This window comes from Hyla sarda, chromosome 11 (assembly GCF_029499605.1).
Source record: "Hyla sarda isolate aHylSar1 chromosome 11, aHylSar1.hap1, whole genome shotgun sequence".
NCBI lineage: Eukaryota > Metazoa > Chordata > Amphibia > Anura > Hylidae > Hyla > Hyla sarda.
The window spans coordinates 61777364-61798131 of record NC_079199.1 but is presented as its reverse complement, the minus strand read 5'-3'; the positions used below and the strand labels follow the sequence as shown (position 1 = coordinate 61798131).

The 20768-nt window shown below is 42.6% G+C and overlaps 1 protein-coding gene across 9 annotated transcripts in view; it reads right to left on the bottom strand.

The window, feature by feature from the left end:
• RYR3 (ryanodine receptor 3) overlaps positions 1-20768 on the bottom strand; it is a 991818-nt gene that overhangs the window by 429036 nt on the left and 542014 nt on the right. For all 9 annotated transcript variants that reach the window (XM_056545312.1, XM_056545313.1, XM_056545314.1 and 6 more), the window contains 5 exons: positions 16922-17068; positions 16653-16715; positions 15080-15155; positions 8076-8199; positions 7223-7338 (listed from right to left, as the gene is read on the bottom strand). In XM_056545312.1, coding sequence (XP_056401287.1) covers positions 7223-7338; positions 8076-8199; positions 15080-15155; positions 16653-16715; positions 16922-17068 — 526 coding nt within the window. The remainder of the gene's footprint in view (positions 1-7222; positions 7339-8075; positions 8200-15079; positions 15156-16652; positions 16716-16921; positions 17069-20768) is intronic.

Below are 20768 nucleotides of genomic sequence, written 5' to 3'. Positions count from 1 at the left end.
AGGGGGACCGAATACAGGAGGAACCACAGAGTTACGGCAAGGGTTACTGGGAACCGGTTTTAGACAGTTCTTGGCACAAGAGGACCCCCAACTCTTGATCTCCCCAGTGGACCAATCCAGGGTTGGGGAATGAAGTTGAAGCCAGGGAAGTCCAAGGAGAATTTCCGAGGTGCAATTGGGGAGGACCAAAAGTTCAATCCTCTCGTGATGAGATCCGATGCTCATAAGAAGGGGCTCCGTGCGGAAACGTATGGTACAGTCCAACCTGGCTCCGTTGACCGCGGAGATGCGGAGTGGCTTGACAAGACGGGTCACCGGAATATGGAATTTATTCACAAAGGACTCCCGAATAAAATTCCCAGAAGCTCCAGAGTCCAGACAGGCCACGGCTGAGAGGGGAGAGCTGGCTGAAGTGGAAATCCGAACAGGTACCGTGAGACGTGGAGAAGCCGACTTGGCATCAAGAGACGCCACACCCACGAGAGCTGAGTGTGAGCGTGCGTTTCCCAGACGTGGAGGACGGATTGGGCAATCCACCAGAAAATGTTCAGTACTGGCACAGTACAAACAAAGATTCTCTTCCTTACGGCGATTCCTCTCTTCCAGGGTCAGGCGAGACCGATCCACTTGCATGGCCTCCTCGGCGGGAGGCCTAGGCGCAGATTGCAGTGGAGACTGTGGGAGAGGTGGCCAGAGATCTAAGTCTTTTTCCTGGCGGAGCTCTTGATGCCTCTCAGAAAAACGCATGTCAATGCGAGTGGCTAGATGAATGAGTTCATGCAGGCTAGCAGGAGTCTCTCGTGCGGCCAGAACATCTTTAATGTTGCTGGATAGGCCTTTTTTAAAGGTCGCGCAGAGAGCCTCATTATTCCAGGAAAGTTCAGAAGCAAGAGTACGGAATTGTATGGCGTACTCGCCAACGGAGGAATTACCCTGGACCAGGTTCAGCAGGGCAGTCTCAGCAGAAGAGGCTCGGGCAGGTTCCTCAAAGACACTTCGAATTTCCGAGAAGAAGGAGTGTACAGAGGCAGTGACGGGGTCATCACGGTCCCAGAGCGGTGTGGCCCATGACAGGGCTTTTCCAGACAGAAGGCTGACTACGAAAGCCACCTTAGACCTTTCAGTAGGAAACTGATCCGACATCATCTCCAGATGCAGGGAACATTGGGAAAGAAAGCCACGGCAAAACTTAGAGTCCCCATTAAATTTGTCCGGCAAAGACAGGCGGAGGCTAGGAGTGGCCACTCGCTGCGGAAGAGGTGCAGGAGCTGGCGGAGGAGATGGTTGCTGCTGCTGTAGCTGAGACTGAATCTGCTGTAGCTGCGACTGGAGTTGCTGAGTCATGGTGGTCAAGTACGACAGCTGGTGATCTTGTTGGGCAATCTGTCGGGCTTGCTGGGCGACCAGTGTGGGGAGGTCGGCGACAACAGGCAGAGGAACTTCAGCGGGATCCATGGCCGGATCTACTGTCACGATGCCGGCTGGCAGGTAGTGGACCCTCTGTGCCAGAGAGGGATTGGCGTGGACCGTGCTAGTGGACCGGTTCTAAGCCACTACTGGTTTTCACCAGAGCCCGCCGCAAAGCGGGATGGTCTTGCTGCGGCGGTAGTGACCAGGTCGTATCCACTAGCAACGGCTCACCTCTCTGGCTGCTGAAGATAGGCGAGGTACAAGGGAGTAGGCAGAAGCAAAGTCGGACGTAGCAGAAGGTCGGGGGCAGGCGGCAAGGTTCGTAGTCAGGGGAGATAGCAAAGTTCTGGTACACAGGGTATAAACACACAAAAACGCTTTCACTAGGCTCTAGGGCAACAAGATCCGGCAAGGAAGTGCAAGGGAGGAGACTAGATATAGCCAGGAAACAGATGGGAACCAATTAAGCTAATTGGGCCAGGCACCAATCATTGGTGCACTGGCCCTTTAAGTCTCAGGGAGCTGGCGCGCGCGCGCCCTAGAGAGCGGAGCCGCGCGCGCCAGCACATGACCGCAGGAGACGGGAACGGGTAAGTGACCTGGGATGCGATTCGCGAGCGGGCGCGTCCCGCTGTGCGAATCGCATCCCCAACGGCCATGACAGGGCAGCGCTCCCGGTCAGCGCTGACCGGGGAGCTGCAGGGAGAAAGGCGCCGTGAGCGCTCCGGGGAGGAGCGGGGACCCGGAGCGCTAGGCGTAACAGGCTCCGTGCGGAAACGTATGGTACAGTCCAATCTTTCATTGTTTACACAATTGATATAAAGGGGTCTGGCGACACTGGTCACTGGGATGTTGAACTTGTTGACGAGAGAGGCCAAAATAAAATTTCCTGCAGATCCAGAGTCCAAGAAGGCCACAGTAGAGAAGGAGAAGGCAGAGGCAGACATCCGCACAGGCACAGTAAGACGTGGAGAAGCAGAGTAGACATCAAGGATTGTCTCACCTTTGTGCGGAGTCAGCGTACGTCTTTCCAGGCGGGGAGGACGGATAGGACAATCCCTCAGGAAGTGTTCGGTACTAGCACAGTACAGGCAGAGGTTCCCCATGCGCCGTCGTGTCCTCTCTTGAGGTGTCAGGCGAGACCGGTCGACCTGCATAGCCTCCACGGCGGGAGGCACAGGAACAGATTGCAGGGGACCAGAGGAGAGAGGAGCCGAGGAGAAGAAACGCCTCGTGCGAACAGAGTCCATATCTTGGCGGAACTCCTGACGCCTTTCGGAAAAACGCATGTCAATGCGAGTGGCTAGGTAAATAAGTTCATGTAGATTAGCAGGAATTTCTCGTGCGGCCAGAACATCTTTAATGTTGCTGGATAGGCCTTTTTTAAAGGTCGCGCAGAGGGCCTCATTATTCCAGGATAATTCTGAAGCAAGAGTACGGAATTGTACGGCATACTCGCCAACGGAAGAATTACCCTGGACCAGGTTCAACAGGGCAGTCTCAGCAGAAGAGGCTCGGGCAGGTTCCTCAAAGACACTTCGGATTTCCGAGAAGAAGGAGTGTACGGAGGCAGTGACGGGGTCATTGCGGACCCAGAGCGGTGTGGCCCAAGACAGGGCTTTTCCAGACAGAAGGCTGACTACGAAAGCCACCTTAGACCTTTCAGTGGGAAACAGGTCCGACATCATCTCCAGATGCAGGGAACATTGGGAAAGAAAGCCACGGCAAAACTTAGAGTCCCCATCAAATTTATCCGGCAAGGATAGGCGTAGACCAGGAGCGGCCACTCGCTGCGGAGGAGGTGCAGGAGCTGGCGGAGGAGATGACTGCTGAAGCTGTGGTAGTAACTGCTGTAGCATAACGGTCAGTTGAGACAGCTGTTGGCCTTGTTGCGCTATCTGTTGTGACTGCTGGGCGACCACCGTGGTGAGGTCAGCGACAACTGGCAGAGGAACTTCAGCGGGATCCATGGCCGGATCTACTGTCACGATGCCGGCTGGCAGGTAGTGGATCCTCTGTGCCAGAGAGGGATTGGCGTGGACCGTGCTAGTGGATCGGTTCTAAGTCACTACTGGTTTTCACCAGAGCCCGCCGCAAAGCGGGATGGTCTTGCTGCGGCGGTAGTGACCAGGTCGTATCCACTAGCAACGGCTCACCTCTCTGGCTGCTGAAGATAGGCGCGGTACAAGGGAGTAGACAGAAGCAAGGTCGGACGTAGCAGAAGGTCGGGGCAGGCAGCAAGGATCGTAGTCAGGGGCAACGGCAGGAGGTCTGGAACACAGGCTAGGAACACACAAGGAAACGCTTTCACTGGCACAATGGCAACAAGATCCGGCAGGGAAGTGCAGGGGAAGTGAGGTGATATAGGGAAGTGCACAGGTGAAGACACTGATTGGAATCACTGCGCCAATCAGCGGCGCAGTGGCCCTTTAAATCGCAAAGACCCGGCGCGCGCGCGCCCTAGGGAGCGGGGCCGCGCACGCCGGGACAGGACCGAGGGAGAGCGAGTCAGGTACGGGAGCCGGGGTGCGCATCGCGAGCGGGCGCTACCCGCATCGCGAATCGCATCCCGGCTGGAGGCAGAATCGCAGCGCCCCGGGTCAGTGGATCTGACCGGAGCGCTGCAGCGGAGAGAGTGTAGCGAGCGCTCCGGGGAGGAGCGGGGACCCGGAGCGCTCGGCGTAACAGTAATGCACATGGGGAAGAAAAATCCGGGCTGGGATTATGTACTAAATGGGAGAACACTTGGAACGACTGACGTGGAAAAGGGCTTGGGAGTCTTAGTTAACCGTAAACTTAGCTGTAGTGACCAGTGTTGGGCAGCTGCGGCCAAGGCAAATAAAATAATGGGGTGCATCAATAGGGGCATAGATGCCCACGACAAGGAAATAATTCTACCGCTGTACAAATCACTAGTCAGACCACACATGGAATACTGTGTACAGTACTGGGCACCAGCGTACAAGAAAGATATAGTGGAGCTGGAGAGGGTTCAAAGACGGGCAACCAGATTAATATGGGGAATGGGAGGACTACAGTACCCAGAGGGATTATCAGAATTAGGCTTTTATATTTTAGAAAAAAGAAGGCTTAGGGGAGACCAAATAACTATGTATAAATATATCAGGGTCAGTACAGAGATCTCTCCCATGATCTATTTATACCCAGTACTTTATCTATTACAAGAGGGCATCCTCTACGTCTTGAGGAAAGAAGGTTTCTACACCAGAACAGACGGAGGTTCTTTACTGTAAAAGCAGTGATACTGTGGAATTCTCTCCCGGAGGAGGTGGTCATGGTGAACTCTGTAAAAGAATTTAAAAGGGGTCTGGATGCATTTTTGGAGAATTAAACATTACAGGTTTATCCAGATCTATATGGACAGAAGGTTGATCCAGGGATCTATTCTGATGCCATATTTGAAGTTGGGAAGGAATTTTTACCTCGAGTATGATGGTTTTTTTTTTTTTTTGCATTCCTCTGGATCAACTCAGTAGGGACTCAGAGTTATAGGTTGAACTTGATGGACTCTGGTCTTTTTTCGACCTTATGAACTATTAAAACAGTGCCAGAGAAAAGTTTCAGCCTCACAGAATATCACTTTCATCCATTCCTTCACACTCCATGTTCACTTTTCTTTAGGCTACTGTAACCTTGCTTTCTTCTGTTAAGTTATTAGTGCTGGTTTTCCTGTGGCTTTTCTATATGTGAATCCTATTTCAGTCAGCCTATTTCTAAGATTTCTATTATACATATTGGCCCAGATTTTTAAATCTGTCAAAAGGTGTCTGATTTTTGTCTCAGACTGATTGCAACAAATTATAGCTCATCTTTGATTTTACCAGAGCTGTAAAAGCTAAGCTGCGAATGGTTGGTCTGAGACAAAATTCAGATGCATTCAGGCCATTGACTTCTGTTTCCATCCATTTATTTTTTACTAGTTTTGTTGTGCCTTTTATACTTATGAGGCGAGTTCATATGAAGAAAGAATTCTGCGGTGGCGCTGCCTTGGTCGATTAACATGCAAAGTCGAGTCCGAGTTAAAAGTAGCAATGTATTTTATTTAACACATGAGACTTTTTCAGGGAAGTGCAAGACGCGTTTCAAGGGTATGTTCCCTCTTTCTCAATTGCATTAATTATTTATACAATTGAAAAAGAGGGAACATACCCTCGAAATGCGTCTTGCACTTCCCTGTAAAAGTCTCATGTGTTAAATAAAATACATTGTTACTTTTAACTCGGACTCGACTTTGCATGCGAATCGACTAAGGCAGCGCCACCGCAGAATTCTTTCTTCATATTAACTCGCCTGGCTCACTACCGACCCCCAAGAGGAGATCGGTCATTCCCGCAGGCTGCAGCCCATGATTTAAAATTGCTACCCTGAACAAAGGGGTGATCCGCATGACACCAAGGTTCACATAAGGTCATAAGGTGAGCATATTTCCTATTCAAGGGCCCTCGGGACATTTAGCCCACAGAATTACACGAGGCGCAGTCTGGGTAATACACAGGAGAGTCAAAACAGTACACTGGGTGAAGCAAAGATGCAGTCAAACACAGGCGAGTGGCTGTGGCAGGAGGCAAGGGTTCAAGTCAGCAATCTGTGTCAGCAACAGGATAGTCAAAATGCTATAGGAGAGGTCAGGTGGAATTGGAAATCTGGTAAAAGGCATGAAATATCAGCATCAGTACAGCACATCTTTGCAATGCTAAGGTAAAGGATAATGTGCAGCAATGGGTATTGTTATAAGGGGATAGATAGTTGGGGAAGGATGAAAGGTATGAACACTGACCCATCAAATCAGAAAAGATGGTCTTGTGTTGCCCCTATAGGCCAGAATAGAAGGTGCTGAAGGCAGACATGGTGACACCCAGAAGAGCAGGGCACAGAGCATAAAAGCGCAGCATGCTGCCGCTGGGGGCCTCACAGAATATGGCTGCAGAAGGAGAGAGTAGCAAGGGGTCAGAAGTGGTAAGTGGTGAAGCCATACATCAGTGTTACAGAAAGGTGACTACTGTACTTTGTTTAACCTTACCAACTCTTACCAACTATGATAATAAACTGTCTTTTCTCCCGTCAATTGTCTTTATTGCAATGCAAAACTGAATCCCTTTTGCTACATCAAGGAAAAGCTTTTACCTTCTATAATTATACATTCTATAATACCTTTCCAACCCAACGCTCTTCTCACATACTGTATGAATGTTGTCAATATGTCCCAGGCTCTGCCAAAATACCTGGTACACGCACTAATACACTAATATTGAAAACATTTTTTATTGTATGTTTAAAGGGAATCTGACAGGAGCATCACCCACACTATCCTTAATATACAGGTAAATATTGTTGCTGATGCTGACTCAAAGGCAGTTTACCTCATAAAAATATGAGTAGCCATTCTATTGGAATCCTTTGAAAAGAACAATTACAGCATTAGCCTTTCTGAGCAAAATAGAGGCAAAATTTATGCTGTACTAGCAATGCTTCTCCCGCTTGCTCCAGACGTTAGCTGATAACTTCTCCCCATTAAAGATGTGCTAAGGAAGAGGGGATGAATATTGATGAGGGGGCAGAGTTATTGTCTGAGTTATTAGCTGGAATGGATGTTAGAAGCATTGTTAGTACAGCATAAAGAACCCCTCCATAGCACAGAAATGCTGCACATCTTTTATAACCATTACAACAGCTGCATGGATTTTTAAAAGGTAAACTGCATCTGCCGCACTATTAACCTGTGTATTCAGGTTAGTGCAGGTGATGCTGCTGTGAGATTCTCTTATAAGTATGTTCATTCTTCTGATATTACCTAAATGTGCAATAAATTCCTGCGCAGAATCTACATAATGTAGGACTTTCTTCAGAAACTTAAAAGCAAATCTTTTTTCCATAGAAGATGCATCTAGTTCCATATCTTTTAATCCTCTGAAAAAAAGTAAAAAAAAAAAAAAAAAGGTTGTTAACAGCACAATTATTAATCCGTAATGTATTCATATGCCAGCTAAAGCTAACTTGGATGAGAACTTTAGTTTTAATAATAATTCATTGACCAGCCTACTTTTGCTGTTGTATATTAGATCCCCTGTTTGCAATCTGTCCTAAAGAAAATTACAATTCTCTTGATGTTTATTAAAACATAAACCTAAACACCCAAACCGTCTGGTTATATAACTTGCATTTGATGTATTCATGTTTAAATGAGGACTAGAGAGGATATGAAGGGGTTAATGTTCCAATGAAAGCCATGACTGCTTCTCAGCAGCTAACCATTGTGCACTCTAAATAATAAAGAAAGAAACTTAATAAGAATAATAGATCAAGCAACATGACACAGCTTCTATACTGTTTCTAAAAGTGAGCTAAGATGAAAATAGCAAAGAAAAGGTATACCTGTGGAGCGGTAGAACATTTGCTGCTTTTTAAGGTTTCTTTGCAGATTATACAAATACATCTATGGCTTATGATCAATGTTCATTTTTCAAAGGTTGCCACAATCTTTCAACCACTTGAAACATCACTGGGCAACTGGTTCAGTCCCCCCCCCCCCTTTTGTTTCTGTTGCTCTCCCCTAAAAGTTATCTAAATCTGATTCCTCTATTCAGCTTTTTTTCATTCTTTATTGACTGCTTTATATACATATTGTACAGTGAATGGGGCTTTACCTGGATATAGCATAACCATTGACTTGTAAGAATTTAAAGAGTTCTTGAGCTTTCTCACGATCCCGTGCTTTTTCTTTTGCTGTTAACGTGTCATAAGGCACCAACAGTGGGTGACTTCCTGCACCTGCAAAAAAAAAAGCCCTGTTAGCATGCAACTGTTCATGTCAATATATAGGTAAAGCTAAACTGGTATTTTAACTCTGTAAAGTTTTTTTTTTTTTTTTGTACTTTCATGTTTTTCCTCGTCACCTTCTAATAACTATATGACTTTTTTCCAAGAACAGTCTTATAAAAGGGCCTGCTTTTTGTGTGCCACCATTTGCACTGTACTTTTCCTACAAAATTTACAGTGAAACAAAAATCAATTATTTGTGGGGGAAAAAAAAAATAATATATATATATATATATCTTAAAAATGCAATCTTTCAACTTTTGGGGGCTTCCGTTTCTACACAGTATACTTTTCCCCCAAAAAGCACACATTATTTTTATTCTGTAGGTCCATATGATAAAATGATATCCAATTTATATAGGTTTTGGTAATAAATTGCAACTTTTTGAATGAAAATTAGTATGCTTAAAATTGGCCTCTTCTGACTCCCCAATATTTTTTTGAGAACTAAGTTTTTGTTCCATGATCTGTCATTTTAACAGTATCATTTTTGTTTTCATAGGACTTTTTTGATCACTTTTTATTATTTTTTTCTAGCTTATGAAAAGACCAATAATCTGCAATTTTGGACATTGATATGTTTTATGTGTACAACATTGACCGTGCAGTTTCAAAAGCATTATATTTTAATAAATTGGACATTTATGTACGTTATACAGCATATGTTTATGTTTACATAATTTAATTTAATCCCTTAACCTCTTAAGGACGCAGGGGTAATAACGTCATACCGGGTCGGACCCTGGGCTAATGGCGTGCAGCACCGATCGTTGTGCCGCACGCTATTAATGCCTTTAGATGCAGCGTTCAAAGTTGATCACCGCATCTAAAATGAAAGTGAAAGCTTCCCGGCAGCTCAGTCTGGCTGATCGTAACCATCGCAGTGAAATCGCAATGTGCTGATCAGCTAGAATGCGAGCGGAGGTCCCCTTACCTGCCTCCATCGCGTCTGATCGGCGATTGATTGCTCCAAGCCTGAAATCCAGGTGTGAGCAATCAACCGCTGAACACTGATCTTTTCTGTGTCAATGCACGGCAATGATCTGTGTATGAGATTGGTATGTGCAGTGTAATAGCCACTGGGGGGGGGGGGGGGGGGGGCTATAACACTTAAAAAAAAAGTGTGACATAAAAGTTAATTAAAAAAAAACTGTGTAAATAAAAATAAACATATGTGGTATTGCCACATGCGGAAATGTCCGAACTATAAAAATATATCATTAATTAAACCACACGGTCAATGGGTGTACGCTCAAAAAATTTCCAAAGTCCAAAATAGAGTATTTTTGGTCACTCTTTATATCATGAAAAATAAATTAAAATCGATCAAAAAAGTCTGGTCAAAAAAAAAATAGTACCGATATAAACCTCAGATCTTGGCACAAAAAATTAGCCCTCATATCGGCCCGTACGCAGAAAAATAAAAAAGTGATGACAAAAAATGACAATTTTAAACGAATAAAGTTCCTGCATGTAGTTGTGATTTTTTTTAGAAGTAAAACAAAATCAAACCTATATAAGTAGGGTATCATTTTAACCATATGGACCTACAGAATAAAGATAAGGTGTAATTTTTACCGAAAAATGCACTGCGTAGAAACAGAAGCCCCCCAAAGTTACAAAATGGCATTTTTTCTTCAATTTTGTCGCACAATGATTTTTCTTTTCAGCTTCGCCGTGGATATTTTGGTAAAATGACTAATGTCACTGCAAAGTAGAATTGGTGGCACAAAAAATAAACCATAATAAGGAATTTTAGGTACAAAATTGAAAGCGTTATGATTTTTAGAAGGTGATGAGGAAAAAATGAAAATGGAAAAACCCTTCATCCTTAACCTCTTAAAGACGCATGGCGTACCTGCACACCCTGCGCCCAGTTCCGGTGTTTAAAACAGGGTCACTCCGTGACCCCGCATCACACCGGGTGGGTACCGGCTACTATTGATAGCCAGGACCCTGGGCTAATTAACCCTTCAGACTTTGATCGCAACATCGAAAACGAAAGTAAAAGCTTGGCGGCAGCTCAGTCGGGCTGATTGGGACTATCGCAATAAAATCACAATGTCCCAATCAGCTAGGACGCGAGCAGACGCCCCCTTACCTTGCTCCGTTGCATCCGATCGGCGTTTGATTGCTCCAAGCCTGAGCTACAGGCTTGAGCAATCAACCCCCTATTAGGCTAATCCAGGCAAAGCTATGGCTTTGCAGGGATCAGGGTAAAAGATCAGTGTGTGCAGTGTTATAGGTCCCTATCGGAGCTATAACACTGCAAAAAAAGTTTTAAAAAGAAGTTAACCCCTTCCCTAATAAAAGTTTGAATCACCCCCTTTTCCCATTAAAAAACTGTGTAAATAAAAATAAACATATGTGGTATCGCCGCGTGCATAAATGTCCGAACTATAAAAATATATAATTAATTAAACTGAGAGTCAATGGCATATGCGCCAAAAAATTCCAAAGCCCAAAATAGCATATTTTTGGTCACTTTTTATATCATAAAAAAATTATAAAAAGCGATCAAAAAGTCCGATCAATGAAAAATGGTACTGATAAAAACTTCAGAACACAGTGCAAAAAATTTGCCCTCATACCGACCCATAGGCAGAAAAATAAAAAAGTTATAGGGGTCAGAAGATGACAATTTTAAACGTATACATTTTCCTGCATGTAGCCCCCAAAAGTTACAAAATGAAATTTTTTCTTCAATTTTGTCACACAATGAATTTTTTTTCTTTTTCGCCGTGGAATTTTTGGTTCCACGGCCATCATATGGATAAGCCATCATATGGAATTTTATGTGCAAACTTGAAAGCGTTATGATTTTTAGAAGGTGATGAGGTAAAAATGAAAATGCAAAAACGGAAAAACGTTAAGGACACAGCTCATTTAGGCCTTACATTTTTGCATTTACATTTTTTTTCCTCCTCACATTCTGAGAATTAAAACTTTTTTTTTTTCATCCAGAGACCCATATGAGAGCTTGATTTTTGCTCAACCAATTGTACTTGTAATGACATCTCTCATTTTACCATAAAACGTATGGCAATTTTTTTTTTTTTATTATTTAAAAAAAACTTTTGTAAGGTTACATATTTACACTGTACACTTTCCTGTTTCCTGCCATGTTTTTTTTTTATTCTGTGGGTCAATAGGATAACAATGATATCCACGTTTACCTGCTTTATTTTTTTATCAACTTGTGCCAGAAAGTTAAACAGATTTGTAAATTACTTCTATTAAAAAATGTTAATCCTTCCAGTACTTATGAGCTGCTGTATAATACAGAGGAAGTTAATTTCTTTTTTAATTTCTTTTTTTGTCTGTCCACTGTGCTCTCTGCGGACACCTCTGTCCATGTCAGGAACTGTCCAGAGTTGGAACAAATCCCCATAGCAAACCTCTCCTGCTCTGGACAGTTCCTGACATGGCAGAAATGTAAGCAGAGGGCACCATGGACAGACAGAAGAGAAATTCAAAAAGAAAAGAACTTTCTCTGTAATATACAGCAGCCGATAACTACTGGAAGGATTAAGTAATTTACAAATCTGTTTAACTTTCTGGCACCAGTTGATTTAAAAAATGTTTTCCACTGTAGTACCCCTTTAAAGGGGTACTCCGGTGCTTAAACATCTTATCCCCTATCCAAAGGATAGGGGATAAGATGCCTGATCGCGGGAGTCCCGCCGCTGGGGACCCCCGTGATCTTGCACGCGGCACCCCAGTTAAAATCGGTCCCCGGAGCGCCCCCTCCCATAGGCTTGCATTGAGGGGCGGAGCGTGACGTCACAAGGGGCGGAGGCGTGACGTCACACACCGTCTGCCCTGTGGTTGCTGGTAATCAGACCCGGAGCGAACACGCTCCGGGGACTGATTTTAACTGGGGTGCCGCGTGCAAGATCACGGGGGTCCCCAGCGCGCGGATAGGGGATAAGCTGTCTAAGCACTGGAGTACCTCTTTAATGACCAGGCTCTTTTGAATTTTTTTTTTACATGTATCTTTTTAAATGGTAATAACTTTTTCTGAGCAGAGCGATTCTGATATAGTTTTTTCATGACATTTTGTACTTAATATAAGTGATGCATTTTTGTTTACATATGCAGCATTTTTTGTGAAAATCTCCAAAATATTGTCAAAAAATTGAAATATTTTTATTTATTTTTTCTTATGGTGTTTTCTGTGTGGTGAAAGTGATGTTATATTTATTCTGTGTGTCGGTACAATTATGGTGATACCCAATTTATATAGCTTTTTATGTTCTTTTTGCTTTTCTAAGCAAAATAATTTTCTTCCCTCCTTTGTGTTATCATTTTCAGACAGCTGTAACTTTTTTATTTTTCGTCTGACAGCATTGAGTGAGGACTTATTTTTTTGCGGGACAAGCTGTACTTTTTATTGGTATTATTCTTGCGATACATTTTGAGTTCTTTTATTCCGCTATTTGTAATAAAATTAGCAAATTTTGCGCTTTTTTGTTGTTGTTTTTAAGGCGTTCACCATGCAGGATAATTTACATTATAGCTTTATAGTACACGTCATTACTGGCATGGCAATACCTATTATGTATATGATTTGTGTTTTTTTTTTAATGATAATACAGCGCTACAGACTGTGAAATCCAGCCTGAGGCTGGATCTCACAGGTTTCCGTAGCCGGCCTCCTGCTGCTATAGCAACTAATGGCTACCTACGATCGTATTGCGATGCTGACGTTGGTGAACAGGGGGGCACACCAACACCATAGATGCAGTGATCAGGATCACGGCATCTATGGATTAATGCTGCCGAGACTGGCGCGATCACGGCCCCGGCTGTGATTGACAGCTGCGTCCTGCTGCTTATCTCCTGAGCTGCGCATGGCAGGGCAGGAAAACAGCAGGACGTATGCATACGTCCCAGAACACAAACATGTCGGGTGCTTGGACGTATGCTTACGTCCTGTAGTGTGAAGGGGTTAAAAAAATTAGAATTTTTTTTTACAGAATAAGTTTCGGTATGTTTACATTTGCCTTTTCTGACCCCCTATAACTTTTTTATTTTTCCGTATACGGGGCTGTATAAGGGCTAATTTGCACGTGATCTTTACCCCTTTTGTTTGGGTGGTACTTTTTTAATCCCTCTGTGAGAGAATAAATATATTTTTATAGACCAGACATTTACACATGCAGTAATACCAGATTTGCAGTGTTTTTTTCTTTTACATTTTTTTTAAAGGAAAACGGTCGGTCTCCTGTTCACCCACACTAAACCCAATACACTTGGTTGAAGGAGATGGATGCGGGCTCTCTGACTAATAAACATACCTGCAGTCCGGTGTCCGATCCCTCTAAAGATCCTCTTCTGTCTTCTCTGAATTGCCCACAGGAGGTGGGCCCACCAGCTGTATTTGAATATTCAGGATTGTGGGTCCTGTAAGCGCTTGTGCCTACTGAGCGCTCACGTGACCAGCAACCATGAATATTAAAATCCAGCCAGCGGGCCCACCTCCAGTGTGCAATTCAGAGAAGACAAGAGGATTTTCAGAGGGACCGGGCGCCGGACTGCAGGTATATATATATTAGTCAGAGAGCCCGCATCTATCTTCTGTTCACCTGTACTATAACCCGATGTATTGGGTTCAGTGTGGGTGAACGGATGACCTTTCCTTTAATGTTTTTATTTTTTTTTATGGAAAAAGGAGGTGATTTATACTTTTATTGGGGGAGGGGCTTTTATAAGTTTTAAAAACTTTTTTATACTTATTTTACACTTTTTAAGTCTCCATAGGGGACTATTAATAGCAATCATTAGATTTCTATATACTGTTTAGTACTATCAGTACTATCGGTGATCTTGTACAGGCTGTATCTTCAGGCTGCACAAGAAACTTGGCCATCCAGATGCCGAAGAAAGGTAAGGAGACATCCAGCAGCCATCTGCGATTAACGGACAGCGGGGGCCAATTAAGCCCACCAAAACTTTCAGTTTTCATATAAATGTCGTGATCTACATTGATCATGGCATATATGGGATTAATGGCAGACATCAATGAGCCCTTGGCTGCTGATAGCAGCTATAACTCACCTGCTATGTAGTAGCGCTCGCTTCATAACCATGTTAATGTTTGGCGCTGTGCGCAAAGTTGCTCACAACACAATTCTACATTTACGGCACGTGTCCTTAGAAGGTTAAAAAATGTGAAAAGGGGCTAATTCAAACTTTAATTAGAGAAGAGGCTTATTCACATGTATTAAAACATTTTTGACATTTTATTCACTATTACTGAGGCAGCCTGCACTATTGGAGCTCTGATCGGACGAGCTGGATCTAGGTAGGGACCCGCCGGCCGTCCTCTCAGCTGATTGGTATTTTGTCGCAATAGTCCACATCAGCCCCCTGAGCTAGTGGGTAATATTATTTTCCCATTTTAGACACCATAATCAACTTTAATCACGGCGTCTAAATGGTTAAAGCTGGACATTAGCTTATAGCAACCAAGACCAACCGGCATGAAACGAGCTCAGCTCCTGAGCTTGTTTTATAAAACAAGTGTGGGACAATAGCGTTCATTAAGCCCCAATGTCCTAAAGGGGTAATGCCTTCAACAGCTGTCAGTCCAATCTTTTTCTCCCTCAACCTCACGTGTCAGTTGGACGGCCCCAATACCGTTCACTTGTCCCACCAAATTCAATGCATTTGACCAACTTTTCTGTAATGGGTAAAGAGGACTTTAGATTAAGAAATGGAATGTATTGACAAACTAACTAATGTAGCTGCAATTGAAGTATACAGTTTTACTAGTTATGACCTGATCTTTTTACATATGAGTTTACAAAGTTTTCTCCAAATCACTTACTTTTAGTTTCCAACTCCATTTTCTTCTTTTTAGCCCAGATGTTATGGTAGTTTTCTGCCATCACTTCTACCATCCCCTGTACAAAACCATATAGAAAATATCCATCAAACAACACTATTTAAACTAGAGATAACAGATGTATCAAAGCACCATTTTTTCCCTGTCATTACTGTCCTCATGTCAATTAATACAGCCTTAAAAATAGGCACTTTTTTAATATATTTAAAGAAAAAATGTGTTTGCTAAAGTTGTGAAAAATGTCTTTTAAAAAACAGCTTATAGGGTTCTGTCTCTTTCATTTTGTCAGACCCTTTGTCATATTTGCTGAAAGGGGACAGGGCTATCTCCCTGCTCTGCTCACTCCCCTTCCTCCCTTAACACAGCAGTGACAGCTAAACTATTTCAGAGGGAGACAGGGATCAGACATCTGCAGCATTTAGAGAGTAGTAAAGTGATTTTCAGGCACAGTGATCACCAATACAAGGTACTAAATCAATGAATTGTTTATATGCACACTTATATGTTTCTCTCTGGGCACAAAATGAACAGATTTCTTATGGACTTGCACCCTATACTGTGGACAGGGTATACTCCAGGGCAGGTCAAGGAGGAAGAGAAAGAAGAAAGTTGTCATGTTTCTAAAGTAACGCCCCACCTTCCAGCAAAGCTGCAGGGATAGCGAGCAGCGCTTTAGAGACACAAATAAGGTATTTTACATATAAAACATGCATATGAACGTGCATAATTGTTTTAGGGCTAATTTCTACACCAGCTAGAGCATTTTTGGAGATTTTACAAATAATGACAGTAATGCTTTGATTTTGCTTCTGGGAATTGGATTTTGCTTTATTTTTTTGATTTAAAGGGGTACTCCACTGGCCAGCATGTCCCCTCACGACATCATGGCCACACCCCCTCAATGCAAGTCTACGGGAGGGGGCGTGGCAGCCATCCCACCCCCTCCCATAGAATTGCATTGAGGGGCCGTGGCCAACCCCCGCAGCGCAAAAACAGTGTTCGCTACATTTACTTCCACGCTGGCCAGTGGAGTAAACCTTTATATGTGTTATTCATAAATGGGATAAACTGAGCAAATTTCTTCCAAAAACAGCACTATTCCTGTCCTCAGGTCAAGTGTGGTATGACAACTTGGCTTCATTTGCTGCAATGAAATGGAAAGGCAATACCAAACACAACCTAAGGACAAGTGTAGTGCTGTTTTTTCAAGAAATGTGCTCTGTTTTTCTAATCCAGAATAACCCTAGAGTAACCAACTTCCGGATATAAAGGCATGCAACTTTAGCTTCTCTATAAGTGACTGAAGAAAATCATGGCTGAATCAATTCCCCCATCTTACTTTATGCACCAAGGCAAAAGGATTTGCTCAAAAAAAGACATTTTTCTACCTTATTATTTTATACTACGCAGTACTGTCTAACATCTGCAACACTAAGGAACAGATTTATAGTCCAGAACTATACTCTACATCTAGATCTTACAGCTTTGTTGCAAAATAATAAAATAAAATAAAATAAAAAAAAATAAAAAAAAATGCTTTTATACAAATACAAACCTGGAGCTCTCTGGAAAGGACAACATTGCTCAAATCAATTGGGGTGGGACTATAGCCATTTCCCTGTAAAAAATAGAACACAAAAAGTAGAACACAATAATAACATCTTTCTTAATAAAAAATCTGACTCTTGTTAATGGGAGAATATGTACTTTTTGAGGGGAAGGGCACATATACTGCCTATGTACCCAGAGATTGTCTATATATATATATATATATATATATATATATATATATATATATATATATATAAAACATTGCTACCTTACCTGGTTAGTTTGGGAAATGCTTCGCAACTTTTCATTTTCCCGGTGAAGTGCTAAAGCTTCTCCTTCTTTAGTCCTTTCTACGCTCCAGCCCATTGCCAACATAGTTTTTACAGACTCCCTTACTGGCCAGCGATAAATTTCTTTCTCCTATTAAAAAATATAATAATGTAACTACAATTATTCATGTGCGTCTCTAACTCTAAGCAAGTAAGATAGCAAATCATCATTTAAGAATAACATTTAGTACTTTACTACTTTAGAAACTGTAGTAACAGTAATTTAATTTTACCTTTCTCCAGTATAATTCAAGTGAACACTTCCTATATAAATATGTTCATTGACATTGAATACTGACACTGTTGACAATATATAACCTACTTTAATTGTTATACTGCTTTCCTCATATTATTTCCTCTTTTTTTGATTATCAACAATACCCTCCAGTATTTACCAATACTGTCAGATTTAGTGATGTTTTCAAAACACAAGACAAGCATTTTGGACAAATTTAGGATGAAGGCCAGAAGAAGTACCTGGCGGTATGAAATTGCTCTAATCTCTCCATGTTCCCTACTCAGTTTTGTCTTCCTGCTAGATGTCCCTTTACCGTTGTATGAAATGAACTAAGTTGGATATAGAAGACAGGTGATTGCTCTGCCTCATTTCTTTTTATGGAGAGTGGGTAGGATTCGGGTTTCCTGGCAGGGATGCCCTTTTTCTGTAAAATCCGAATTCAGGTTTGTAGCGCTAACCCAGGGATGACAGGATTACGGCTTTCTTTTGAGTGGTTTTTATTTGACACAAATGAAATAACAAATGGATACAGCAGACAACGCATTTCAAAGGGATCCCCCTTCTTCATCAGGTCCATAACGGTAATGATAGCGAGCTGCTTCCAGACATTTGATTAAAAATCCCAAAAGCGATCAACAGTGTTGTGCCTGCTAGCGCAACACTACAAGGTGAGCAGATCCCACACCCCACTGTTCCCTACATCCCATCTATATCTCGGATAACAGCACTATTAGCACCATCTCTCATTTTCTCTTTTTCTCCCTCATTTTTTTATACGTCATAATTTTTTATAAATAGTGAAAACTTAGAAAAGTACGTTAGAGGGGAGACATAACATAGTAACATAGTTCATAAGGTTGAAAAAAGACCAGAGTCCATCAAGTTCAACCTATATCCCTAATGAGTCCCTACTGAGTTAATCCAGAGGAAGGAAAAAAAAACTCCAAATATGGCACTCAGATTAAATCCATGGATCAACGTTCTTTCCCTATAAATCTAGTATAGATAACCAGCAATGTTGTTGTTCTCCAAAAATGCATCCAGCCCCTTTTGAAGTCTTACAGAGTTCTCCATGACCACCTCCTCCGGGAGAGAATTCCATAGTCTCACTGCTCTTACAGCAAAGAACCCCCGTCTGTGATGTTGTAGAAACTTTCTTTCCTCAAGAAGTAGAGGATGCCCCCTTGTTATGGATACAGTCCTGGGTATAAATAGATCATGGGAGAGATCTCTGTACGGTCCCCTGATATATTTATGCATAGTTATTTGGTCGCCCCTAAGCCTTCTTATTTCTAAACTAAATAATCCTAATTCTGATAATCTTTCTAGATACTGTAGTCCTCCCATTCCCCGTATTAGGCTGGGTTCACACCACGTTTTTGCAATACATTTCCTGTATCAGGTTTTTGAGGAAAAACGGATTCCTCAAAACAAGACTAAACTGTATTGAAACGTGTGTACAAATTTTAACCCGTATACAGTTAAAAACCGTATACGGTTTGAAAAATGACATCCGGTTGCATCCGTTTTTTTAAGAAAAAAAGTATACGTTTTTAACTTTTCACTCCATTTTGAATAAAGTTTTACTTGTTTGATTAAAATTCCAAGAAAACAAACTGTGCAAAGTCAAAAACCGTATGGTGTAAACCGGTTGGAACTGTATGCACATACAGTTCTGTACGGTTCCCATTGACTCCCATGTTTTAAAAAAAGTATACGGTTTAATACAGTTTTTCAACCGGACCCAAAACCGTGGTAGACTACGGTTTTGGGTACAGGAAAAAAAACTGACAAAACCGTACAGGATGAAAAACGGACACAACCTGATGCATCTTTTGGCATACGGTTTTCAATGGAGAGTCAATGCATACCTTTTTCCAATACTGTTCCATACGGTTTTCACATAGAAAACGTATACGGGAACTGTATTGCAAAAACGTGGTGTGAACCCAGCATGACTCTGTTTACCCATCTTTGACCCCTCTCCAGATCCACTATATCTTTCTTGTACACTGGTGCTCAGTACTGTACACAGTATTCCATGTGTGGTCTGACTAGGGATTCGTACAGCGGTAGAATTATTTTCTTGTTGTTGGCATCTATGCCCCTATTGATGCACCCCATGATTTTATTTGCCTTGGCAGCAGCTGCCTGACACTGATCACTACAGCTAAATTTACTGTTAACTAAGACCCCTAAGTCCTCTTCCATGCCATGTGTTCTCCCATTTAATATATAATCCCAGCCCGGATTTTTCCTCCCTATGGGGGAAATTTATCAAAACCTGTGTAGATGAAAAGCAGTGCAGCTGCCCATAGCAACCAATCAGACCGCCTCCCCCACTTCCCACAAGGCCTGCGCAAAATGAAAGAAGCAATCTTACTGGCTGCCCCGGGCAACAGGGCAACCCTTCCTCCACACAGGTTTTGACAAATCTCCCTCTATGTGCATTACCATACATTTATCAGTGTTACATAGTTACATAGTTAGTACGGTCGAAAAAAGACATATGTCCATCAAGTTCAACCAGGGAATTAAGCGGTAGGGGTGTGGCGCGATATTGGGAAGGGATGAGATTTTATATTTCTTCATAAGCATTAATGTTATTTTGTTCCAGGAATGTATCTAATCCTGTTTTAAAGCTGTAAATTGTTCCAGCTGTGACCAGTTCCTGAGGTAGACCGTTCCATAAATTCACAGTCCTCACGGTAAAGAAGGCGTGTCGCCCCTTGAGACTAAATTTTTTCTTCTCCAGACGGAGGGAGTGCCCCCTCGTCCTTTGGGGAGGTTTAACCTGGAACAGTTTTTCTCCATATTTTTTGTATGGGCCATTAATATACTTATATACGTTTATCATATCCCCCCTTAAACGTCTCTTCTCAAGACTTAACAATTGTAACTCCTTTAATCGCTCCTCATAGCTAAGATGTTCCATGCCCCATATTAGTTTAGTCGCGCGTCTCTGCACCCTTTCCAACTCCGCAGTGTCCCTTTTATGGACAGGTGCCCAAAACTGAACAGCATATTCCAGGTGAGGCCGTACCAATGATTTATAAAGGGGGAGTATTATGTCCCTGTCCCTTGAGTCCATGCCTCTTTTGATACATGACAATATCCTGCCGGCTTTGGAAGCAGCAGCCTGACATTGCATGCTATTCTGTAGTCTGGGATCTACAAGTACACCCAGATCCTTCTCTACCAGTGACTCTGACAGTTTAATCCCCCTAAGACATACGATGCATGCAGGTTATTAGTACCCAGATGCATAACTTTACATTTATCCACATTGAACCTCATTTGCCAAGTGGATGCCCAGACACTTAGTCTATCCAAGTCATCTTGTAACTTATGCACATCCTCTATAGACTGTACTGTGCTACAAAGCTTGGTGTCATCTGCAAAGATAGAAACAGAGCTGTTAATACCATCCTCTATATCATTGATAAATAAATTAAACAACAGCGGTCCCAGTACTGAACCTTGGGGTACACCACTAATAACCGGGGACCAATCAGAGTACGAATCATTGACCACCACTCTCTGGGTACGATGC